The sequence below is a fragment of the Eschscholzia californica genome, unplaced genomic scaffold, assembly GCF_041429995.1.
Source record: "Eschscholzia californica isolate CP2 unplaced genomic scaffold, dmEscCali1.0.p SCAF_1, whole genome shotgun sequence".
In the NCBI taxonomy this organism is placed as follows: domain Eukaryota; kingdom Viridiplantae; phylum Streptophyta; class Magnoliopsida; order Ranunculales; family Papaveraceae; genus Eschscholzia; species Eschscholzia californica.
The window spans coordinates 54678793-54705607 of record NW_028238198.1 but is presented as its reverse complement, the minus strand read 5'-3'; the positions used below and the strand labels follow the sequence as shown (position 1 = coordinate 54705607).

The window sequence follows — 26815 nt, the reverse complement described above, 5'->3', positions numbered from 1 at the left end:
AACTGTTGTTATTGCTGAGCCCATCTTTTGCTTGGAGTTTGTATGCTCCCTGACCTACCACCTTGGTGATTAAGTAGGGACCTTCCCAGTTGGGTGCTTGCTTGCCTGCTCTAGCCTCTCTGGTGTTCTGGAAAACTTTGCGGAGCACCCAGTCACCTACTTTAAAGGTTCGAGCCCTGATGTTCCTGTTGTAGTGGCGGGCCACCTTTTGCTGGTATGCCGCATTTTTATTACTGCCATGTCTCGAAGCTCGTCGACCGTGTCGAGGTTATGGCTAAGTCGTTCCCAATTTGACTCTTCGGTAGTCTAGGCCTGTAAACGGTAGCTTATCGGAGCGGATATAGGCATATCCGTATCCGAATCCGATAAGCTATCCGAATATCCGAATCCGATAATTATCCGACGGATATTAAAAATCAATATCTGAATCCGATAATATTAACGGATATCGGATAATATCCGATATCCGAAACTTTAACAAAATTTCAAATTTGTTCTTTAAATTTTTAACCATTATATTTAAACAATAAATCTCAACCATACATTTTATAGATTATTATGAATAAATTTAAATTTTTATTAATTTTGTATATTACTTATCGGATACGGATATTTATCGGATCGAATATGAGTGTATCCGTATCCGATAAGCAGATATCCGATAAGGAATATCCGAATCCGTATCCGAATCCGAAATTTCGGATATTTTTTTGAAATTCGAATACGGATGCGGATCGGATGTCGAATATTCGGATATCCATTGACAGGCTTACGGTAGTCCATTGGCAGCGTACTGACGGTACCCCAGCTTCTGCTAGTAAAACCGCTTCGGAACCGTAGGCTAGAGAAAAAGGAGTCTCACCAGTTGGTGTTCAAGCAGTAGTACGATATGACCAGAGAACTCCAGGTAGCTCGTCTGCCCAAGCCCCCTTGGCTTTTTTGAGTCTCTTCTTCATAGTTTTTATTATGGTCTTATTAGAAGACTCTGCTTGGCCGTTGGACTGAGGGTAGCGTGGGGTAGAAAAGCTAAGCTTGATTCCCCATTCCTTGCAGAAGTCCTGGAAGTCGAAACTAATAAACTGCGAACCGTGATCTGTAACAATCTCCTTGGGTACTCCGAACCTGCAAATGACATTTTTCCAAATAAAATTCTTTACCTCGCGATCTCTGATCTGGTGGAATGCCTCAGCCTCGATCCACATGGTGAAGTAATCTGTCACGGCTAGCATATAGACTCGCTGCCCTGGAGCAGTGGGCAGTTTTCCTACGATGTCCATACCCCACTTCATGAATGGCCATGGTGAGAGTATAGAGTTGAGTTTCTCTGGAGGCAAATGGGAGGAGTTGGCAAACCTCTGACAACTATCACAACTTCTGACGTGACTGATACAATCTGCTCGCATGGTAGGCCAGTAGTAGCCAGTTGTTAGGACTCGACTAGCCAGAGTACGACCCCCTGAGTGATTTCCACATTCCCCTTCATGAAGCTCGGCTAGCACGTATTTGGCTTCCTCGGGAGTGACACACTTAAGATAGGGTCCAGAGTAGGACCTTTTGAGCAACTGACCTTTCAGCAGAGTAAACCTAGCCGCCTTTGCCCTTAGCCTGCGCGCCTCATTGTTATCTTCTGGTAGTTGGTCGGTGGTTAGGTAGCTTATAATGGGTGTCATCCAATCATTACTGGAATCTATAGTTGTTACTTCTAATGTGGAGTTCTTCCACGTAGCTGGCCATTGGAGGATGACTTGGCTGGGATTGACGAGCCTAGATTGGCTAAGGCATCAGCGTGCCCGTTCTCTAATCTGGGTACCTGCGTTATATCAGCTTCTTCGAAGTCAGCTAGCATTTCCTTTACCTTGGTCAAGTAAGTGGTCATCCTTGCATCTTTGGCTTGGTATGCTCCTTGCGTCTGGTTGACTATCAGTTGGGAGTCTGACTTTATTTCTATCTTTCGGACGCCCATGTCTTTGGCAAGAGCTAGTCCAGCGATTAGGGATTCGTACTCTGCTTCGTTATTCGTAGCTTTAAATTCACATCTGATGGCACGCTGGATTTGGTCTCCCTCGAGGGATTGGAGGACTATGTCTAGTCCAACTCCATTCATGTTACTGGAACCGTCAATCGACAACGTCCATTTCATATTTTTCTGCTCTGCAAGACACAACAACTCCTTCTCGGCTTGAATTAGAGTACCAGGCGTAAAGTCGGCTATAAAGTCATCCAACACTTGAGATTTAATTGCAGTACGAGGTTGGTAGGATATATCATGCTCACTTAGTTCGACTGCCCACTTGGTTAGTCTACTAGATAGTTCTGGTTTGTGAAGTATATTCTTTAATAGAAATGTGGTAACTACAACCATCGGGTGGCACAGGAAGTAAGGTCTTAGCTTCCTGGCAGCCATTACTAAGGCCAGGGTAAGCCTTTCTAGTTGGCTATAACGTGTCTCTGCATCGAGTAGAGACTTGCTAACATAATATACGGGTAGTTGCTTACCTTGTTCTTCTAGTACTAGTACTGCACTTACTGCCGTTTCAGAGACTGCTAGGTAGACATACAAGTTTTCGCCTTCTTGAGGCTTAGATAGTAAGGGTGGAGAGGTTAGGTACTCTTTCAGCTGCTGGAGTGCCTCTTCACATGCTGGAGTCTATGCAAATTCTTTGGCCTTCCGTAGAGTAGAGAAGAAATGGTGGCACTTCTCAGAGGAGCGTGAAATGAAACGGCTAAGGGCCGCTACTCGACCAGCTAACTTCTGCACATCTTTGATGCATGTGGGAGAAGGGATGTTTATCACTGATTGGATCTGGTCCGGTTTGGCTTCCGCTCCTCTGTGAGTCAGCATGTAGCCCAAGAACTTCCCTGAAGAAACACCGAAGCAACACTTAGTAGGATTAAGTTTCATATTGTACCTTTCTAGCATGTCAAATGCTTGTTCGAGATGTTTGAGATGCTCGTCGGCCACCAGAGACTTGACTAGCATGTCGTCGATGTAGACTTCCATGGTGTTCCCCAGCATACCAGCGAACATTTTGTTTACCAATCTCTGGTAAGTTGCTCAAGCGTTCTTCAACCCGAATGGCATGACCTTGTAGCAGAAGATGCCTCTTTCTGTGACGAAGGCAGTCTTCTCCTGGTTTGCCGGGTGCATTAGTATCTGGTTGTATCCAGAGAATGCGTCCATAAAACTGAGTAGTTGGTGGCCTGTAGTGGCATCGACCAGCATGTCGATGTGGGGTAGCGGGAATGAATCCTTGGGGCAAGCCTTATTCAGGTCGGTGAAGTCGATACAGACTCTCCATTTTCCGTTCTTCTTCTTCACCACGACAACGTTAGCCAACTAGTCGGGGTAGTTGACTTCTCAGACAGACCCTGCTTCAATCAGCTTCTGGACTTCCTCATTTATCACTCTGTTGCGTTCTGGAGCAAACTTTCTACGCTTCTGTCTTACTGGAGGATGGCTAGGATCTACCTGTAATTTGTGTACCATTACCTCGGGCTCGATTCCTGTCATGTTAGCATGAGACCACGCGAAGCAATCATGATGGGCAGTAAGGAAGTCGACCAACTTGCTCCGCAACATAGGACTAAGCTTAGAGCCAATCTGCACTTTATAATCTGGGAAATCTGGGTGGATCTGGACTTCATCTAACTCTTCTATGCTTGGGCAGTCTGGATCAGTGCCACCGAGCATTTCCTTCTGTACTTGCTATAAGGTTGACTTTGGCGCTTTCATTGCATTTTTGTAGCAATTTCTTGAGGAGCTCTGCTTTCCTCTGACCTCTCGTACGCCCCTTGGAGTTGGGAACCGGAGCACTTGATGGAAAGTAGCTGGTACTGCCCTCATGCTATGAATCCATGGCCTACCGAGTATGATATTATAAGTAGAAGGTCAGTCTAGCACAACGAACACAGTACTAAGGTTGACTCCTCCTGCGAAGACGGGAAGGGTGCGACTTCCCCTAATGTGTGCTTTTGCTCTCCACTGAACCCTACCAGGACAGTAGACCGTCGGCAGATGCAAGATTCGTCTAAACCCATACCTTGCAAAGCATTCAAGAAAAGAACGTTAGTAGACGAACCATTATCGATTAAAATACGCTTAACTAAAACATTTGCGATATTAAGAGAGATGACAAGAACATCATGATGAGGGTTGACGAGCCATGTGGCTTCATTGTCTACGAAGCTTATTGTCTAGTTGGTGTAAGCATGAGGAGTGGCTTCTGTAGAGTGGGCTAGAGGGTTGGCTGCAATTCTAGTACTCCTCTTGGCGACAGAGTGGCTGACTCCACTCACTTCAGAACCACTTGAGATCACTAGACACGTCTTCGTAGGAATCGGCTGCTCTAGTTCCTTGACTTGGGTGTCTTGATGTGCCTAGGTATTTTTCCCTTTGTCTATCAATAGGTCAGTAAGGTGACCTTTTTTCAGCAACTCTGCAACTTCTAGCCTAAGGGCTATGCAATCTGCAGTGTTGTGGTCGTGATCTCCATGGAACTCGCACCACTTAGTAGTGTCCCTCTTCTCGCTAGGAGTCTTTGTCTTTCCTGACCATCTTACTGTACTTCCCATGCCCTTCATAACTGCTACTAGTCCGACTGGTTCAATGCTTAGGTTGTACTCTGAAATTCTAGTGCGAATGGGTCCTTGATGCTTCTCTGTTGGGCGACCTGATAGAGGGTCAAGTGGCCTTCTGTTCTCCCTAGGGGGGCCACGTCTGGAAGTTGGGTAGGGCTCCCTAGTCTGCTATCTGCTCTCCGATCTGGTCGTCTAGAGCGACGGTCCTTGTTCCTGTCATCATAAGAATAATATTTGCTTCGGTGGGCTTCGTCTTCCTCCCACCGAATTTCTACATCCTCCCACCAAATTTCTACCCAAGCGCGAGCCAAGGCATCTTCCATGGTAGTGCAGTTGAATTTAGTAAGCTCCTTGTACAATTCTCCCTCTGGTAGCAAGCCTTTTCTGAATGCGTCGACGGCAGTCTCTTGGTTGCAGTAAGGAATCGACACCTTCTCTCGATTGAACCTCCCCACGTAGTCTCTGAGTGGCTCGCCCCTTCTCTGGTGGACTCGATAGAGATCACCAGATAGCTTTTCTAGTTTTTTGCTACTGGTGAACTGCTCTACGAATGTGTCTGTGAGCTGGGCAAAAGAGGCGATCAAATTATTAGGCAGGTTCGTGTACCACTGCAAAGCTGGACCGACGAGGCTTGAACCGAAACTTTTGCACATGCACGCCTCCCTGAGATCTCTGGGTATTGCAGCGGTGAACATCCTCTGCTTCTATGAAGCGATGTGATCGTCTGGATCGGATGTTCCATCTTACATTTTCATGTTGGGGAATGAAAATTTCTAAGGCATTTTTACCAAGGCAATAGCATCAACGAAAGGTGAGTCTGCGTCGCTCTGGGGCAGGCTCTTCCTCAGTGGGGCTGGAACTCCAGGGATCCTAGTGATCATTGCCTTCATCTCTGCGAGTTTCCTAGCCAAGACCTGCTCCAGAGGAGTACCTGTAAAAGACAAGTTTAGAATGTCAACTTGAGAGTTAACGGTTGTCCCTTCTGCCACAGTGTGCGAGGGGGGAACAGTAAACATTGAAGAGGAAAAAAGAGGAGCAGTAATAGAATGTAAGGGCAGAGCAGAGCTCTGGAATGAAGGTAGAGGCGTTATGAAAGGTGTTGCAGAGCCAGTTTGAGTTGGAGGTAGTGTTGTAGAACCACTAATGGTAGTTGATTGCATGGTTGGTTGGTTTGAAGAGCTTCTTGGTTCTGGAGTAAAAGGTTGCATTGAAGTAACTGGAGCTCGGAACCTTATTCTTGTTGTTCTTGGTACAGAGAGCTCAGTGATCTTCTTCCAGAGCTTTGAACTTTTGGGCATTCTCCTGCACTTGGGTTGTGAGAGCGGCTATCTAGGCTGAAACGTCGATCGGAGAGGTTACCATGTCATCTGCCATTGCAAAAGTCGTTTTTCATAGTCGTTGTCGGGGCCCCACGGTGGGCGCCAAACTGTGGACGGGTAGAAAGTCACATGGTTAGAGAGATTGTTAGGTGGGCACCAGCATTTAGGCTTCGGGCCTTTAAATAGACGGGTTGACGGGCAGAAGGTCGGATCTGGTAGTCGGGTAAATGGATAGACGAACGTCGGAGTAGAAAACGGCTACTGGTAGACCAATGTCTGGGTAGGAAACGAGTACGGGTGGACCAACGTCTGGGTAGGAAACGAGTACTGGTGACCTGTAGACCTGCACAAGAGAAAATAGAACCGTGAAGTCCAAGGGCACTGGAGATGGTGTCGGCCAAGGACCCTCCGACGGTCAAGTCAGTAACTTAGTTCGATAAAGTAAAGTAAATAAACCGAAGATAAAGTTACTAATGATAGTAGAAACGTTGTAGCGTCGGAGGTGTCACGACTCGTAGAGTGGTCGGGGCTCGATTTCTACGGAGTGATGAGTCGCGGTAGCTTTTGGACTACTCGGATGACAGAGTAGATTTCTGGTTAGGCAGCGTAGGCTTCTGGTCACAGTAGAGTAGACTTCTAATGATGGTAGCGTAGACTTTTGATGATGGTAGAGTGGACTAGAAAGGTAGAAGAGGAACATAGAGCCTCTAATATGATCTGGTGAGGTATCGTAGACACTTTTGGTCGGGACCTCCTTGTTAGACTGACTTAGATAAGATGTCACCGGAGTGGATGAATTCTAGTCGGAGCTTTAGTGGTGAATGATTGATGTGATCGGAGCAAAATGGTTTCTAGAACGCCAAGTTGAGAGTAAGTAATTTCGAGTTAGAGTCAGATCCCCCTTCTGAGAATGAGGCCTCCTCTATTTATAGAACTTAGAGAAGGATAACCACCCATGGGCGTTGGTTTGTTAGATCCGGAATAGTAGGATCTCACTAGAGTTCCTTCGTAGCCGTTGATCTCTGGATGGGGCGTCGTAACCCTACGATGCCTGTCTGATGTGGCGTGAAAATGCCACATTTAGGTCACTTAACTTTGATTAGTTAGTTCTTTTTGAGTTTTATTTCTAATTATTTATGTGTTTTTATTGCTAGGTAGTTTATTTGGGGTTTGGCGTGTAATTCGGAATAAAGAGAGCGAATTATCACATTTTCATCTTATGCGGCAAAAGGGAAGAAAAGAGCACCAGGGGTATTTTGGTCATTTTGGTCAAAATCAGAAGTCAAACAACAAGTGAAGTCAATGACGAGTCCGACGGTGAAAACGGAAGTCGATTTGGAGTTCGGACGGAGAAGTTGTGAAGGAAAGAAGCCGAGGTTCGGTCTTGAAACAACGATTCGATGAAGGCACTCCCTTGCTTTAGAAAGAAGCCCAACCCAAGAGCCCAAGGAGGAAGATAATAATAGAGATTCTATGGGCACCTTTTTGGTCCAAGTCAAAATGGCCTAGTCAAGTTTGACTAAGTCAAGTCCAGGGTTGTGTATACACAAGTGAGAAAAAGAAATCAAAAGGGGGACTATTCATGATCTTCTTCACCAAGTAAGAGAGAGAAAGGGGGAGGAAGGCTTTTAGGGTTGGTGTTCTTGGTTGCTAGAGAGAGAGCTTGAAAGAGAGGGTTTTGAAAGAGCAAGAGGGAAAGAGAGAAGGAGCCGGCCAAGCTAGGCCGGCCATCATCAAGGCCGGCCAAAGCTTGGCCGGACAAGTCACGGGAACAACATCAGCCAAGTCGCGCCGGCACGGGAAGCACAACAGCTGCACGGCCGGGAAGGAGCAGCAGCACGTTCCACGGGAACAGCAACACGTTCCACAGGAGCTACTGTTCTTCACGGGAGCTGCTGCAGACGCATCCAGCAGCAGCTCGGACGGCCTCCTGCTCGGACTTCACGGGACCTGCTCGGACTTCACGGGACATGCTCGGTAAACCTCATACGAAGGCACGGGACGCATCTTCATGCTCGGGACTGCCGGATCTAGCACGGGACAGCACCTCTTGGCCGGATTTTGATGATTTGGCCGGATTTGTGTTAGTGCTTTGGCCGGACTTTTCTAGGGTTTCCGGCAACTTTCTCGGCCGGAAACCTTAGGGCTTTTACTCCCCATGTTGTTGGCTAGCTACCCATGTGATTTGATTTGGTTTTGGACTAGAAATTGTAGAGAGAGAAAGCTAGGGTTTAGCTTTAATGGAGGTTGTGTTCTAAATGGAGAAGATGATGGTGGTCGCTATGGGGAACCCAGAAAATTGCTAAGGGGAGATCGGCTGCAACTAAAAACTTATATTTTCCGACGATCCTAGCCTCGAACCACATTGAAAAAGGGGGATTCTTTCATCATTTTCTTTCCATTTCTTATTCAATCACCATGTTTAGCTAATCTTAGTGTGTCGATTATATGAGATGAATTCGTGATTATGTTTAATATGATTTGATGTTTTGATTATAAATTGATGTTCATTTATTTCGATTATCGTTTTGATCGTATTTTCATGTGTCTTGTCAAGCACTTCGCATAGTTAATAGACGAAACGAAGTATTCGATATCGATTGTAGTCTAAGTCATAATTTCATGTGTCTTTTCATCCACTTCACATAGTTAGGCGACTAGACGACACTTTCGATGACTCGGGATTAACCGATTTAGACGTTTGTTTGACTAAGTATGATCTCCGGATATACATAGTACTTAGAGACATCTACTTTGGGAGTCGAATATCGATTGTACCTCGACACATCAAATCGGACTACACATAGTCGTAGGTTTATCATTATGGATTCCTGGACTTCGACACCTCTCTCACTTATTTGTTGCCCGAATCAACTCTTACCGTCTCCCGACTCTTGTTCCCCTGACACTTCTCTCGAATCTCTCTCGTCCGTTTACATATATTACTTAGTTAGTTTTATTTGTGTTTCTTTTCTTGTTTACTTATTCGATCAAATACCCCCATTATCTTTGTTTCTTTCCTTTTTAGTCTAAGTTAGCTTTTAATATCTAGACCGAGGGATAAGACCCTTCGATATCCAAACTACCTTCCTATCCTTGGATCGATTCCGGCTTTGCCGGATTACTACTTGATACCTCCGCTTGGGTGTGCAACCTTTTCGGGTGCATCAAGTTTTTGGCGCCGCTGCCGGGGATAGGTTTAGTAGTTTAGATATCGTTTACGTGTTTTGTTCATTAGTTTAGTGTTATTTACTTACTTGGACGTTTATTTTCTTTGTTTTTTTAGCTTCTTTTTAATTCTTGTTTTCTTTGAGGTACTCATCCAAGGAGCTTTAAAGGACGAAAGCAAACAAGTTTGTGGATAAAAAGGTAGAGACAAGAAAAGGGAAAAGGATCCAATTGTGGTAACAAACACCACCTCTAGTATCATTCCCTAACCTTTACCTATTTGAGCGGCTTAAGTGCATTTTTATCTTGTCTATTATTGATAGTAGTAGTTGAATTGAACACTTGTGATTGCTTGCATTTTGCTTTATTTGTGCTTCAATGGATGTTTATGGGAATGATAGTTGGAATGATGGGTATAAGGTTCATCGACGAAGTCTTAGAGACTACCTTGAACCTAATATGGCTAGCATACCTTCATGCATCATATTTCCGAGTAATGAGTGTGATTTAGACATAGACCCTGAGATTATTCCATTACTTCTTATATTCCGAGGCCTAGAGAATGAAGATCCATATTTTCATTTGAGAGAGTTCAATGAGATTTGCTCGATACTCCCAATCAATGGAGTACTTGAGGAAGTCGCTAAGCTCAAACTATTTCCATTATCATTAAAAGAAAAGTCAAAGATATGGTTTCATTCTCTAAGGCCTAGGACTATAAGAAGTTGGGATGAGATGACTAGGGCGTTTTTGAAAAAGTTTTTCCCAATCCATCGAACCAACACCTTAAGAAGAGAAATTATGAATTTTGAGCAACACAAAGAGGAGACCTTCTTTGGGTGTTGGGAGAGATTTAAAGACCTCCTTCTCGCATGTCCACATCATAACTATGAAATATGGAGGGTCATCGGGTTCTTTTACGATGGCTTGACCTCCAAAATGAAACACTTCGTGGAAGTGATGTGCAACGGAGAGTTTATGAGTAAAAGTCCTAATGAGGCTTGGGAGTATCTCGACCTCTTAGCGGAGAAAGTCCAAGATTGGGACACACCCGTTAAGAGTGACGGAGATATAGCCGAAGGAAACCATAACTCAAAAGGAGGCATATGCTTTTTAAAGAAGAACGGGGAAGTAGAAGATAAAATTGCCTACATGGCTCGGAAAGAATTTATAGATATGCATGATGGTGATTTGGTGATTGATAGTGTCTGTAGCATTTGTGCAAGTCGAGAACACCTATCGGGTGAATGCCCTACTATTTCTCCTTGTCGAGATTTCTCACTAGGATGCACAAATGTCGTAGACACTCATATGAAGCACGTAGGTTCGAGGAGTGATGTCTTTACAAATGATTATGAGAATCTTCAAGAGCCCTTAGTCGGTTTCACTTATGTGTCTCATCATGAGAGGAATCTTGAAGATGTTTCAAAATCATTTTATGAGGCAGAAACTCAGATTAGCCAAAACACCTTGCACGCCCTTAAAGAGATGGAGGAAAAATTAAAAGACATCGAGAAAAGGGTTTCACAACCCCAAACTCCAACAGATCTCAAGGGTATAGGTGAGGGTAATACACCTAGTGCTAATGTTAAGTCCAACTTCATTCTTGGAAGTGATGAAATGATTAGATTGGATACTCCTATGAAGGTAGACATACCCGAGGATCTTACAAATTCCGAGAGAGGAGATGGACATAACGAGGTTTTAAAGTCGAAATCTGAGTCTGAACTAGTTGATGAACCTCATTCCACTTTTCATAAACAATTGTTCCCTACTCGTGATATGAATATGCTTGCATTGATAGTTAAGAGGGACAATACTACTAGTGCTCAGAAGAACCATAACGACATGACTAGTTTGTTACCTGAGACCTGTGTAGCTAATAAAGATGGACTAGATGTGGATGCCCTCTTGAGCGGAGCTATAGATTTCTCTAAGGACACGTATGATATCGAGACGAGAATAATGTTTAAACGATTGGTTGAACCTTCACTTAAGGAAACTTCTGACTTAGTCCCGAGCCGTATGGACAAATCCTTAAGTTTTAGTTCGACATCTAAACCAATATCTCATACGTACGTAGATCCCTTTAGTGAAATGCATGTCCTCCCTGTTATTATGTCAAACTTTGTTGCCTTGTCATCATCCAAGTTTGGGGATTACCTCTTATTTTTTGACATCTCACATATAAACCCATACCTTTACATTATTGTGAGACAGTTCTTACCAGTTAAAACTTTCGTATGGGTAAACCCCCAAATATTTCGTCTTTTGTTATATGATTGGTTAGTATACTGAGATGGGTTTGATGTTTGTGGGTATCATCTCTGAAAACCCTCCACGAGACCTAACTCGTGCTCTTGTGAAAGCAAGAGAATCAATGACTAATTGCATGGTTCGATGCAATCGAGTGATCCTGCGTGAGTGGTCATTTTTATGTTGTCATGCTTATGCTTCATTCTTATGTTTTATATTGATGTGTTAGGAGTGTTTCTCACTTTGTATACTTTTAGGACGTGGTTCGTTCCAAGTTTGGGGATGGCGATGGGCTTATCATCAACTTGGAACTCGAATACACAAGTCTTGGTAGTATAAATTTCTATCTCCGCCGGCTATGGTAATATCCTTCCACTCTTCTCTTTAACTCATTGTACCTCTTATCTTTTAGTGAGTATATGCTTAGAACATTGAGGACAATGTTGTTTTAAGTTTGGGGATGGGGATACGACTTTTTGGTCGCATGACATCATGACCTTAGATTTCAAAAGGCAAGAGGGTTCAACAAATTGACCAAATTTAAAAAAAATTGGGTAGATTTGGTACGATTCTAGTGGTATTATTAAGTATGTTGATGCATGTGTGTCTTTCTCGATAAATCTTATGCATGCTCTTAGTCTTTTCATGAATGTTGAGTCCTTTGGTGTTGGTGCTTTATCATATGAGTATCATCTTAAGGAAGAAGGAACACTTATAAGTGACCTAAAATAGTCATTAGTGGAGACTTAAACCCATGTGAGATATCTGAGCCTTTTTATTGCCTTTGAGTGTACTCTTCCGCGCTAACTCCAAGTAGAATGAAGAGCTACTCAACTTCGCAAGTTTCAATAGAGCTTAGACGATCTCATGAGCTCAACTTCCTTAGCCACTAGGAGTGACATCAGGATAGCGAATAAACCTTACTCTTGTAGTCCATGAAACCCGATAATGGTGTAAACTTTAGGGAAACGGATACTCCACCATCCATTCATCATACTACTCTCGAGAATGAAGACATGAAAAGTAAAGAAGAAAGAATGCGAAAGCAAAATGTGATAGTAAAGGTGATCTGTTGAGAATACTAGTTGTATTTTTACTTTGGTGTTTGGATATGTGTGCAAAAAAATACAAGAAAAAGTGAAAAAGAAAAAAAAAAAAAAAAAAAAAAAAGGGAAAAGAAAGGAGAAAAAGAAAAAAAAAAAAAAAAAAAAAAAAAGAGAAAAAAAGTTTGGTTATATGTGTTATATTGTGTTTGTGTAAGTGTTATGAAAATAAAGTATTCAAGGCAAAAAGTCAAGTTTAAAGGTTGTTTGAGTATTCTTTTATCATTGAAGGCGTCGACATTCTCGGGATTCCATCATCTTCCATTCCATCACTTGTATCCGTTTACCTTTAGGAGACACTATTAGAGGGTAGAGTGGGTGAGAAGGGTGAGTGAGCTTCCCCATTCCGTTAGTGGTTGTTTCCATTCCTAAGAGATCATTTCGTTTTAGAACTTGATATCCTCATTTAATTTTTGTATGTGTTGAGTTTACTTTATTCCATGCTCACACATGAGAGTGAACCATTAGATTCCATTTTGAGTGATTTCATGTTTAAGAGCGTATGACCGTGAGGCCAAAGTCGAGGCGAAATGTGCTATGATAGGAAACAAAGTTTTGTTACTTTAGACTTGGATGATGCTCATGATGATGGGACACTTGCACTTAAGTATGAAATTATTAGTGAGGAGACTCTTAGCATGTTTTTGTGTTTATTGGTTTGATTCATATGTTTGACACACTTAAGTCTCTCACTTGTTGATCGTTACCTTATTTGCATCGATAGTTCAACTCTTTTATCTCTTGGAATCTTGAATTTTGTGGGTGTATTCACTGGAAACCCTCACGAGACAAAACTCGTCCTTTAGAGGTAACCTAAGGGTTTAAAGGCTTGTTGCATACACTAAATGCAACCGGGATGCCTCCGAAAGTGAGTGAGGTTTACTTTATTGTCTTGTTTTGTTTGTTTGCTCGAGGACTAGCAAATTCTAAGTTTGGGGATGTTGATGTGGCGTGAAAATGCCACATTTAGGTCACTTAACTTTGATTAGTTAGTTCTTTTTGAGTTTTATTTCTAATTATTTATGTGTTTTTATTGCTAGGTAGTTTATTTGGGGTTTGGCGTGTAATTCGGAATAAAGAGAGCGAATTATCACATTTTCATCTTATGCGGCAAAAGGGAAGAAAAGAGCACCAGGGGTATTTTGGTCAAAATCAGAAGTCAAACAACAAGTGAAGTCAATGACGAGTCCGACGGTGAAAACGGAAGTCGATTTGGAGTTCGGACGGAGAAGTTGTGAAGGAAAGAAGCCGAGGTTCGGTCTTGAAACAACGATTCGATGAAGGCACTCCCTTGCTTTAGAAAGAAGCCCAACCCAAGAGCCCAAGGAGGAAGATAATAATAGAGATTCTATGGGCACCTTTTTGGTCCAAGTCAAAATGGCCTAGTCAAGTTTGACTAAGTCAAGTCTAGGGTTGTGTATACACAAGTGAGAAAAAGAAATCAAAAGGGGGACTATTCATGATCTTCTTCACCAAGTAAGAGAGAGAAAGGGGGAGGAAGGCTTTTAGGGCTGGTGTTCTTGGTTGCTAGAGAGAGAGCTTGAAAGAGAGGGTTTTGAAAGAGCAAGAGGGAAAGAGAGAAGGAGCCGGCCAAGCTAGGCCGGCCATCATCAAGGCCGGCCAAAGCTTGGCCGGACAAGTCACGGGAACAACAGCTGCCAAGTCGCGCCGGCACGGGAAGCACAACAGCTGCACGGCCGGGAAGGAGCAGCAGCACGTTCCACGGGAACAGCAGCACGTTCCACAGGAGCTGCTGTTCTTCACGGGAGCTGCTGCAGACGCATCCAGTAGCAGCTCGGACGGCCTCCTGCTCGGACTTCACGGGACCTGCTCGGACTTCACGGGACATGCTCGGTAAACCTCATACGAAGGCACGGGACGCATCTTCATGCTCGGGACTGCCGGATCTAGCACGGGACAGCACCTCTTGGCCGGATTTTGATGATTTGGCCGGATTTGTGTTAGTGCTTTGGCCGGACTTTTCTAGGGTTTCCGGCAACTTTCTCGGCCAGAAACCTTAGGGCTTTTACTCCCCATGTTGTTGGCTAGCTACCCATGTGATTTGATTTGGTTTTGGACTAGAAATTGTAGAGAGAGAAAGCTAGGGTTTAGCTTTAATGGAGGTTGTGTTCTAAATGAAGAAGATGATGGTGGTCGCTATGGGGAACCCAGAAAATTGCTAAGGGGAGATCGGCTGCAACTAAAAACTTATATTTTCTGACGATCCTAGCCTCGAACCACATTGAAAAAGGGGGATTCTTTCATCATTTTCTTTCCATTTCTTATTCAATCACCATGTTTAGCTAATCTTATTGTGTCGATTATATGAGATGAAATGTGATGAATTCGTGATTATGTTTAATATGATTTGATGTTTTGATTATAAATTGATGTTCATTTATTTCGATTATCGTTTTGATCGTATTTTCATGTGTCTTGTCAAGCACTTCGCATAGTTAATAGACGAAACGAAGTATTCGATATCGATTGTAGTCTAAGTCATAATTTCATGTGTCTTTTCATGCACTTCACATAGTTAGGCGACTAGACGACACTTTCGATGACTCGGGATTAACCGATTTAGACGTTTGTTTGACTAAGTATGATCTCCGGATATACATAGTACTTAGAGACATCTACTTTGGGAGTCGAATATCGATTGTACCTCGACACATCAAATCGGACTACACATAGTCGTAGGTTTATCATTATGGATTCCTGGACTTCGACACCTCTCTCACTTATTTGTTGCCCGAATCAACTCTTACCGTCTCCCGACTCTTGTTCCCCCGACACTTCTCTCGAATCTCTCTCGTCCGTTTACATATATTACTTAGTTAGTTTTATTTGTGTTTCTTCTCTTGTTTACTTATTCGATCAAATACCCCCATTATCTTTGTTTCTTTCCTTTTTAGTCTAAGTTAGCTTTTAATATCTAGACCGAGGGATAAGACCCTTCGATATCCAAACTACCTTCCTATCCTTGGATCGATTCCGGCTTTGCCGGATTACTACTTGATACCTCCGCTTGGGTGTGCAACCTTTTCGGGTGCATCACTGTCGCCTTAGTCTGCTTGTTACCAGTAGAAGTGGCCTAATACTCCTTTAAAGTAGCGCAAGAGTCGGTCTTCTACCATGACCCCAACGTATAGCGAAATGTTAGGGATTGAGGTGACTCGTTCTTTAACTGCTAGCCACGTGGTGGCGTGACCATACAGAGTCTGAGTGAGTTGACACCTCAGACTAGGGTTGTCACGCTAGAAGAGTGGGCTAGGGCGAGCACGCCAGACTGACCGGGCCTATTAAGCATGTTGGGCTTGCTAGTGAGGAACTTTCGATGGGCTTCCTTGCTAGACTAGCTGGGTTGCTAGAGGGGCACACCACATGTCGTATGAAGGCGGGCGTAGAAGGAAGGCCCAACACGAATTTCGTCTCTGTTAAGCCCAATGTCGTTTTTGGCCAATACATTATCGTACTAAGGTATCTTGTTATACCTCACGTTAGAATCTAGTTCTAACTGTTCGGATTCATTAAAAGTTTAACGATTAACCTCTCAATGCAGACAACACTGATTTCATCCTAAGAATGGGTAAGAGATAAATTTCTTTCAGTGTTACGATCGAGTCAGTATATAACTTCAGTTTTCCCGTTGAATCATCTCTTCTTTCTAATTTCTTTCTACTTTTAATTTCTTCTTCTAACCTTCTAATTTCTCCATAACTTCTTCTCTAAAATCTCTTCTTCTTCTATCTCTCTTCTAAATTTCTCTTCTTTCATCTTCTAAAAAGCTATTATTTGGAGTTTTGAGTAATATTCTTGGAAATATTTGGAGCTAATATTGGACATCAACATGGAGGCACAAGGAGCTATGGATCTAAATCTCATTTGGTGATTTCTTTTCATTTATCTTTTGTAATTCCATTTACTTTATAAATTCAATGAATATTACTTTAGATTCCATGAGTAGCTAATCTTGTATCTAGGGTGTAGAGGAAACCCATACTTGGGCTTATTTTGAGATATGTTATTAATTAATGAATCCTTATATTGAACTTCAATGCCTATTGATTGTCATTTCATGTTGATGCCATGATCTTTTTATCATTCATGTATTATACTTAGATATTTCATGCTTTTATTGAGTTATTAGATGAGATATGCCTTTTAGATAATGAATGATAGTTTAGAAATTTGGTTTTATATGAGTCAATCAAACATTATTGATTTTGAATCGTGTTATTAAAGAATATTATCCGAAACCTAATTAGTTCATTAAGCTAGGTTTTGAGTTATAAACAAAAAGTGATTTGTTGATTGAATGCTTGTTTTAAGTAGTCCATTTGTGTGGTGAAATCGAAACCCTAGATTCTTCTTCTCCCTTGATTTCATCCTTATTAGTCTATTAGTATTGTTTTCTTTCTTTAAGTAGTTTACAAATCAAACCAAAAATTGAAAGGGGGTTTTAATTCAAGATTTAGGTAAAATAGCTTGTCCTTTGGAACGATACTCGATCTTATTATAAATACTATAACTTGACCCCTACACTTGGGGAATAGATCTATTTTTAGGCCTATCAAGTTTTTGGCGCCGCTGCCGGGGATAAGTTTAATTTTATTTTCAATCTTGAATTGTTTTTTTTTGTCTCATTTGATTAGTTTGACTTGCTTTTCTTTTCTTTGTGTAGATTCACAAAAGAGCTAAAGGGAAGGAGCATCAAGGAGGAGGACATCAAAGAAGACCTTTTTAGATTTTAGTTATTTTAGTATTTTATTTTATTTTGGTGAGAGAGTGTTATAAACTTTTTTGTATTTCTTTATTTTTTTGTTTTGTATTAAGGACTTTATTGTTTTGACCCTAAATTGGAGGGCTTTCAATTTTGTAACTGAAACTAAGAAGCCTCGGGTTCGCACACTTGCGGGAAGAGTGGCCCGAGTCGTCTACAAAGGTCGTCGCCCGTCTTGAACGAGAGGTAACTTCTAGATCACCCACGAATCTCCTGTAAGTGGGTACTTGTGATGTTTTTGCTTGCCTAATTGATTGTCGAACTGTTAGTTTAATTATCACATTAGTAAGGGCATTAACCCATTACAAGATAGGAGTCGGATTTCATCACCGGTCTCTTGCCCATTTAGGTAACAACATTGCGCGATCCCAAACCTCACTTAAAATTAAAAATTGATTTAGAAACTGGCCAAAGGGTAACGAGCTTATAGGATCTTCTTGACAAATCTCGAACTTGATTAATATATGGAGTTTTCCCAGGAAGAGGGAACGATCCAAGCGCACAATTCTTGATCGTTGTACTGTGACGGAGTAACTCCTTATAAGAATCATAGTTCAAGCTTTGGTAAGAAGTAGAAGCTGTCTAGATCAATTTTTAGGTGAAAAAAACTACCCAGACGTCTAGATTGTGTCTAGGTTGCTTGGTGGAGTCAGCTTGCTTGCTTTGTTGTTTTCCTTAGGATCTTCGTAGTTTCCTTGCTCTTTTTATTTTAAAAAAAAATAAAAAAATAAAAAAAGAAAAAAAATGGAAGGATTCTTCTATGAGGACGAATTGGAAGAGAGACGGAAGGAACAATCATTGTTAAGAACACAAGAGATACTTTTACGGAGCATGTCTAGACTTGAGGCGACTAACGCTACTCTAGATGATTTTGACCGGTCCAGTAATGATAGTCATAACATTGATAACTATTGGAATCATCATCAACCTCAGCAAGGTTGCGTCCCTAAGTTACAAAATACCAATAATTATCAACGTTTTAACAATCAAAATTATTTTGAAAATCCGAGGGATAATGTCTATGGTGATAATTATAGGGAGTATTGTCAACCTCAAGAAGGTTATGAGTCACATTATGCATATGTCAGTAGTTCATCCTACAGTCGATGTAATGAAGAGTTTTATGAACCAAACATGTCCCAACCACCTCAATGGGATAACATTCGAACTAATGACTCTTCATCATCTTCATTAGACGAACTTTATAGTCGTCTTGTAAGGTTAAATATAGAGCTTAAGCAGAAAGGTCAAGAGCTACGAGCTGAAAGATTAGCTATAAATGAAAAAATTGGTGAAAATCTAGAATTGTCCCTCAATAAGAAACCCAACATCATAGAAGATGAGTCCTTCGATAAGATGGAGTACAATACACAATATCATGAGTATTATGATGATGAGGATGGTAGTATAAATGAGGCAAATACTTTGTTTGATCCTACTCCATGTTTACTTTCTGACCATAGTATTTTGCCAACCGTAGAGTCGCCGCTATCATCATATGAGTCCATTGCTGAGGAAACTCTTGAACCACCTTCAGAGAAACCAAAAGCTGAGTCTATTTTGTTTCCCGAGTCTAAACCTTTTACTCATCTTGTCCATGATAATCTTTTGGATCAATCTAGATATCTTACTAAAGGTGAAGATGAAGAACTATGGCTAGTTGGAATGTCTAAAGAGAGTGATGACTCATTTGACCCAGGTGAAACCTTAGAATTCTTTAAGGACACTGATGACATCATAATAGGAGAAATTTTAGAAAGTTTTTCAGAGTCTTTACCTAAGTCAGACTCAAATGAGCTAGAACCTAACTTGGAGGTGATTATACAACAAGCCAATGAGGCTATTTTAGAACCTCCGAGTTTGAGTGTTGATCTAGGTGAGTCAAACCTCTTAAATAGTTATGCACCATGTCCCTCGGAAGTCCAAGTAACCTCGTGTCAATCACTTGTGTATTCTTTCATAGTCTCTCAATCCATTTGTCATGTTTATGAGGATCCGTTTTATCCAATGTTTTTCAACTTTAGTTTATCGCCAAACTTAATGATTGTTGCTTCATCTAAGTTTGGGGATAACTCATTCACATTGGAAGTCTCACTTAAACTGTCATATCATTCAATGGACGTGAGATTGAACCTTCCTGGATACTTCATCTTTTGGGTTGACCCTCAAATCTTCCGATTACTATTGTATGGGGAGTCATCAACCCTTAATCCAGTAGGTTTACAGTAACTTTTCTTTTCTTTTTCTTTCATCATCGTCCGGCTGAAGACGATAAACTTAGCGCTTCTTGGGAGGCAACCCATGCTTCTGATATAGGACAGTGGAGTATGGTAATATCTTTCCTCTCATTTCTTTTTATTTTGGCATAGTCTTCAGAACATTGGGGACAATGTTCGGTTTAAGTTTGGGGATAGGGAAGAACTTTTGCTAAGTCCTTCATTTCGAAAATTCAAGAGGGTTCAAAATTTTTCAATTTTTGGCCTGAAAATGTGAGTCTAATAGTTGTTTTTGGCTTGTTAATAGTTATAGAGTCGAGTTGATCGTACTATCCGGTTGTTAAAGGTTTCTTCATGAATGTCGAGTCTTGAGGTCGTCTGTGTGCTAGCCATGTGAGTATTATGAAAGTGAAGGGTAGACGGTTCCGAGAGAACTAGATTAATCATTAGTGGAGACTTAACCCTTGTGAGATTTCTGAGCCTTTCTATTACCTTTGAGCGAACTCTTCTGCGTTGACTCTGAGTAGAGTGAAGAGCTACTCAACCTCGCAACTTTAATAAAAAGAGCTCATTTGATCTCGTGTGCTCAACTTCCATAGCCACTAGGAGTGACATCAGGATAGCGAATAAACCTTACTCTTGTAGTTCATGAAACCCGATAATAGTGTCAACTTTAGGAAGACGGATACTTCATCATCCATCATATGACTCCCGAGAATGAAGGCATGAAGAGTAAAGAAAGAAGAATGTGAAAGCAAGGTGCGAAAAATGGAAAAGTTGATTGTTGAGAATACTAGTGTTGGTATTTGTAGTTGTTTAAAAAAAAAAAATTGCAATTGAAAATGAAGAGAAAAATCTTTGAAAAAAAAAAAAAAAGTTTGTGTAAAAGAAAGTTCATGTGAACTTTAGTTTGTTATGTAAAATAAGTGTTCGAAGCAAAAAGCTAAGTATGGAAGTTGCTTGAAGTTCTCTAACATTGAAGGCGTCGACATTCTTGGGATCTCATCACCATCCATCTCATTACTTGTATCTGTTGACCTTTAGGAAGCATTATTAGAAGGTAGAGTGGGTGAGAAGGGTAAGTGAGCTTCCCCATTCCATTTAGTGGTTATATTCCTTTTCGTAGATCATTCGTTCTAAAATGTTGTCCTCACCCTTTTTTATGTGTTGAGTCTATATAAGTGATCACACTCACACATACGAGCGAACCATTTCTGAGTGATTTCATTTTTTAGAGCGTATGTCTGTGAGGCCAAAGTCGAGGCGAAATGTATTAAGATAGGGATCAAGGCTCTGTTTGTTCGGAACTGAAGTGATTCTCATTGTGGCTAGTCGCGTACACTTCGAGTCTAGATTACTAGTGAAGAGATTTTTAACGTCTGTATAGTGTTGTTAACTTTGACTGATTCCTATTAGCTTGCCAAAATTTTCTAGGAGATAAACATTTTTGGTCCATCTTAGTTGGCTTTGAGTGCGTTTGGACCCTATTGTATTTTTGAAATGTTTTTGAATTTTGTGGGTACATTCTCTGAAAACCCTCACGAGACAAAACTCGTCCACTAGGGCAACCTAGGGGTTTAACGGCTTGTTGCATACGCTAAATGCAACCGGGATGCCTCTGAAAGTGAGTTAGGTTTTTCTTTTATTTTGTTTTGCTCGAGGACTAGCAAAATCTAAGTTTGGGGATGTTACAAAAACTTGATAGGCCTAAAAATAGATCTATACCCCAAGTGTAGGGGTCAAGTTATAGTATTTATAATAAGATCGAGTATCGTTCCAAAGGACAAGCTATTTTACCTAAATCTTGAATTAAAACCTCCTTTCAATTTTTGGTTTGATTTGTAAACTACTTAAAGAAAGAAAACAATACTAATAGACTAATAAGGATGAAATCAAGGGAGAAGAAGAATCTAGGGTTTCGATTTCACCACATAAATGGACTACTTAAGACAAGCATTCAATCAACAAATCACTTTTTGTTTATAACTCAAAACCTAGCTTAATGAACAAATTAGGTTTCGGATAATATTCTTTAATAACACGATTCAAAATCAATAATGTTTGATTGACTATCATATAAAACCAAATTTCTAAACTATCATTCATTATCTAAAAGGCATATCTCATCTAATAACTCAATAAAAGCATGAAATATCTAATTATAATACATGAATGATAAAAAGATCATGGCATCAACATGAAATGACAATCAATAGGCATTGAAGTTCAATATAAGGATTCATTAATTAATAACATATCTCAAAATAAGCCCAAGTATGGGTTTCCTCTACACCCTAGATACAAGATTAGCTACTCATGGAATCTAAAGTAATATTCATTGAATTTATAAAGTAAATGGAATTACAAAAGATAAATGAAAAGAAATCACCAAATGAGATTTAGATCCATAGCTCCTTGTGCCTCCATGTTGATGTCCAATATTAGCTCCAAATATTTCCAAGAATATTACCCAAAACTCCAAATAATAGCTTTTTAGAAGATGAAAGAAGAGAAATTTAGAAGAGAGATAGAAGAAGAAGAGATTTTAGAGAAGAAGTTATGGAGAAATTAGAAGGTTAGATGAAGAAATTAGAAGTAGAAAGAAATTAGAAAGAAGAGATGAAGGTGGTAGAGAAAATAGAAGAAAAGAATGGAGGCTAGGGTTTTTAGTTTAGAAGAGGTAGAGAGAAAAGGAGGCTAAAAGAAGAGAGAGAGGCTAAGAGGGGAGGGATTGAGAGGGTTTGCAAGTCTCGAGAGAAATGAAAGAGGTAGAGATTTATTTATAGATGGGTTGATGGCTAGGGTTTTAGGAGTTAATTGGGAGAAAATGGGAGAAAGAGGGTTAAAATAGGAAGTTAGGGTTGCTTTCTACTCAAGAAATGATTTCTTATTGGTTGAACATAAAGTGAGACAAAAAGGAGGGGCATTTCTGTAAATTCAGGGACTTAAAAGTGGGAAAAGAGGGGACCACATTTTGCTGTCCAGTTTGTGCATCCCACCAGCCAGAATGGTGCCCGAAAGTGTCCCACCAGTCTACATTGTTTGGGCGATTGGTAAGGGGAGCTGGAGATTGTTGTTGGGGAGCTGTACTACAAAATCAATTTTTTGTACTACAGCTCCCTATACCAATTTGGTATTAGGAGCTATTTTTTTGGATCTGAAACTAAATAATGAAATATAGATGGATTAGAAAAAATTATATAATTCAAAATTTTAAAAAGTTTGATAGTAATTTTTCTTTTCTATTCTTCCTTAAACCCTAAATATTTCAATAACAATAACTATATTTCTTCTCCACAATCAAGTTATACAAGAACCATTACTGATAAGCAACGAGTTCACTCTCTTCTCTATTGGATACTAACGTTTATTATGTCTCACGATATCTATGATGTTGCTTCTTTAATGGAGGAATAACATATTTTTCAATTGAACCAACAACCACCAACTCAATCAAACAATGTTATTATAGATGAAGATCTATCTCAAGATGTAAGAAATTCCCAAGACAAATATCTTCGATTAAATTTTATTTTTCTTTCTTCCTTCAACTTTAACAAATTGCCAAAAAGAGGCAGAACCATTCGGTTCGTTCAGATATTTCCCTGGGGAAATTTTTGAAACATTTCCCCCCAGCTAAGGGAAATTAGGCAAACAAAGGTGAAAATAGTAAGTTTTCCCTAGGGAACCACATATTCATGATATTTTCTTTAACAAATTTCCCCCCAGTTGAGGGAAATTACACAAAAAAAATGAAAACAGCCTAGGGAACCACATATCCATGATTTCGTCATTGTAATAACAGAACCTCAAAAAATGAAAAAACTAGGTACATTACTAAAGTTTCTTCCCATTTCTGAAATTTGGTGAATAGTATGATTATATTAGAGATATATCATATCAATTCTCTTTACAAAACAGTCACAAAGAGATTCATCAAATTATACTATTGTCAATTTTACTCATAATTCATCCCCATCGCTTGAATCGCCGCCACCGATTGAATCACCCTCATCTTCTTCGTTTGAGACTTGATTTCCCTTTCAGCAGAATCTTGATATATGCTTTCGAGGGTGTCTTGCATTTTGTTCCTCGATTTCGGACTTATCGGTTTGTTTGTGTCTTCGCCACCACAAGCTTTCCTATTATCTAAAAGTTTACCAATTCGATTGTTCTGCAAAAACAAACATAAAAATTCTAAGTGCATAACAAGTTGTAGTAGTCTACATTTGTTTACAGTAGTTGATAAAAGATTTAGCTTACCAAACGCCTAAGTACCAGAGCCAAATCAAAGAACATATTGCAATAACAAGTTTTGAAGCTAACACAACAATCTTAAGTATAACAAAAGGGGGAAACCAAACAAGCAACTAATATCATCTTATGACAAATTCTCAGCAAAACCTTAGATGTAAAACTCACTAAAACCCTAAATATAAAACTTACAAAAACCCTAGAAATTAAAAGGGGAAGAAAAACTCACAAGATTTTGGTTGATGTCTTCTTCATTAGAGAAAATACTAGGGAAGAATTAGCCGGAATTTTGTAGTTGATGACTGGAAAAGATTGAAAGAAGTCGGACAGAGATTAGGATAGACGATTTGAAGATAGATCGAGTGGAAGAAGAAGGCACCGTTTTTTTCTTTTCTTTAATTCTGGTTTATTTTCATATATTACTCTTGAGTCCCTTAAATTGTGAATCTTATAAGGTCTTTAAAATAATAACTCAAAATTTACATCTCCCTTTACTAATTTTGGCAGCTCCCCAACCATAATAGTTCCCCAACAACAATCCTTAGCTCCCCTTACCATTGGCCATTGTTTGACTCCAACTTTGACTATGCATATCTCACTCTTCCGGACTCCGAATTGACTTCCGTTTTCTCCTACGAGCTCGTCTCGGACTCTACTTTTCACTCGTCACTGTCCTTGTCCAAATTTCCCAGAATACCCTTGTGTCCAAAAGACCAAAATGCCCTTCAAGTAACTTTTTCTCATTTTTAACCGTTTTTCACACCTAACTCCGCAAAAGACACCTAATCATAAAAACCAACCATTTTATTATAATAAAGACTCGAAACGAACTAACTTGGCTAAATTAAACTACTCAGATGGGACATTTTCATGACCCATCATTGAACCTACATCTTGGGATCTCTAGTCACATAGGTTAGGTTTCCGTTAGGACTTTACTCATTTACTTTAGACAAAAGTCCCATTCCCCTTGATGAAGCATACTAAGTCTCTAGGTAACCCTTTTGAAAATGGATCCGCTAGGTTATCCTTAGATGTGACAGAATTTACTGTTATGACTCCTTTTGAGAGTAATTGCTTTACGGTGTTATGTCGTCAACGGATGTGTCGTGACTTACCGTTATACATTTTACTATGGCTCTTGCAATAGCTGCCTTATTATCGCAGTGTATTTTTATTGCATGCACCAACTTAGTCCATATTGGAATATCCTCTAGGAAGTGTCGCATCCACTCTGTCTCTTCTCCTACTTTATCCAGAGCAATGAATTCTGAGTCCATTGTCGATCGAGGCTATGCATGTTTTCTTTGACGATTTCTATGATACTTCTGGATATTTGGTATATAATAGCCCATACTCTTTAGTTTGTCTCAAATACCTGAGTACCCTTACTATAGCCGTCCAATGTTCTTTACTTGGATTGCTAGTAAACCTACTCAATTTGATAATAGAATAGGCTGTGTCTGGACGTGTACAATTCATCAAGTACATCAGACTTCCGATAATCTGTGAGTACCTTAACTGGTTTACTCCTTGACCACAATTTTTTATCAAATGCACGGTCGGATCTATCGGCATCCGAGCTAAACTCTTATCATTCTTGCTAAATTTTTCTAGAATTTTCTCAACGTAGTGAGACTGAGATAATTTTATTCTAGACAAACTTCTAGAGATTTTTATTCCGAGAATGACTTCAGCTCTCCCTAAGTCTTTCATGTCAAAATTCTTAGACAATATTTGTTTAGTTGTGTTTATGACATCTATATTATCTCCCATAATAAGCATGTCATCTACGCACAAACATAGGATTACACATCCTTTAGCAGTGACCTTAGTGTAGACGTACTTGTCACACTCATTTATTTTGAACCCATTTAACAACATTGCTTGATCAAATTTCAAGTGCAACTGCTTAGGAGTCTGCTTTAAACTATAAAACGACTTTACTAACTTACAAACTTTCTTCTCTTAGCCGAGTACCACAAACCCTTCTGGTTGAGTCATATAGATCTCTTCTTCCAGTTGTCCATTCAAGAAAGTTGTCTTTACATCCATCCGATGTACTTTTAGATTGTGGATACATGTTATCGCAATTAGCAAGCTTATTGACGTGATTCGAGTAATAGGAGAGTAAGTGTTGAAATAATCCAGGCCTTCTCTCTGTCTAAATCTTTGAGCCACAAGCCTGGCTTTGTACTTGTCGATTGATCCATTTGTCTTCAATTTCTTTTTGAAGATCCATTTGCAACCTAATGGTTAGCAACCTATCGAGAGATCTACTAACTCCCATGTGTGGTTATTCGTGATGGACTCAATCTCATTGTTTACTGCCTCTTTCCAAAAAGGAGCTTCTAGAGTTGAAATAACTTCTCTATATGTGGGACTCACTTTCTAACATATAAGTTAGAAAATCGGGACCAAAGGTTTTTTATACCCTTGCCCTTTTACTCTTTCGAGGCTCTTCCGAGTTGTCCTCTACTAAATCTTTATCTCTTTCGGAGATTTCTGTATTTTCTTCGTTTCTGACTCTTTGTAGAGATTTTTCCTCTGATCTAGATTTACATGGAAATATATTTTCAAAGAATTCGGCATCCGGTGATACTAAGATTGTATTTATATGTATATCTTTTATATCAGACATGTGAACCAGAAACTTGTATGCACTACTGTTATCTGCATATCTAACGAAAATACAGTGTATTGTCCTTGGTCCTGTTTTGACCTGTTTAGGTAAAGGCACCAGGACCTTGGCCAGACACCCCCACACTTTAATGAATTTAAAGAATGGTTTTCTTCCGTTCCACAACTCATAAGGGATCTTACATGTTTTCTTGTGAGGTAACTTATTTAATAAGTAGTTGGCCGACAATATTGCCCCCCCACCCCACAAGTTCTGAGGTAATCCAGGACTGAGTAATAAAGCATTCATCATCTCTTTCAGAGTTTGATTCTTTCGCTCTGCTACACCATTTTGTTGAGGTGTACAAGGAGCAGTAGTCTGATGAATGATGCTACTTTCGACACAAATTTCGGCGAAAGGGGATTCATAGTCTCCACCTCCATCGCTTCTCAAAATCTTATTTTTTCAAGAAATTTGATTTTCAACTTTATTTTTAAAGATTTTGAATTTCTCTACTG

The 26815-nt window shown here is 40.2% G+C and overlaps 1 protein-coding gene across 1 annotated transcript; it reads right to left on the bottom strand.

The window, feature by feature from the left end:
- Positions 1-1702: 1702 nt before the first annotated feature.
- On the bottom strand, positions 1703-3691 carry LOC147567668 (uncharacterized). Its single transcript, XM_086657479.1, has 4 exons — positions 3369-3691; positions 3019-3201; positions 2751-2859; positions 1703-2647 (listed from the first exon to the last, which is right to left on the bottom strand). Exons 1-4 carry the CDS (start codon positions 3689-3691, stop codon positions 1703-1705), a joined length of 1560 nt encoding a protein of 519 aa, XP_086513605.1.
- Positions 3692-26815: the final 23124 nt, after the last annotated feature.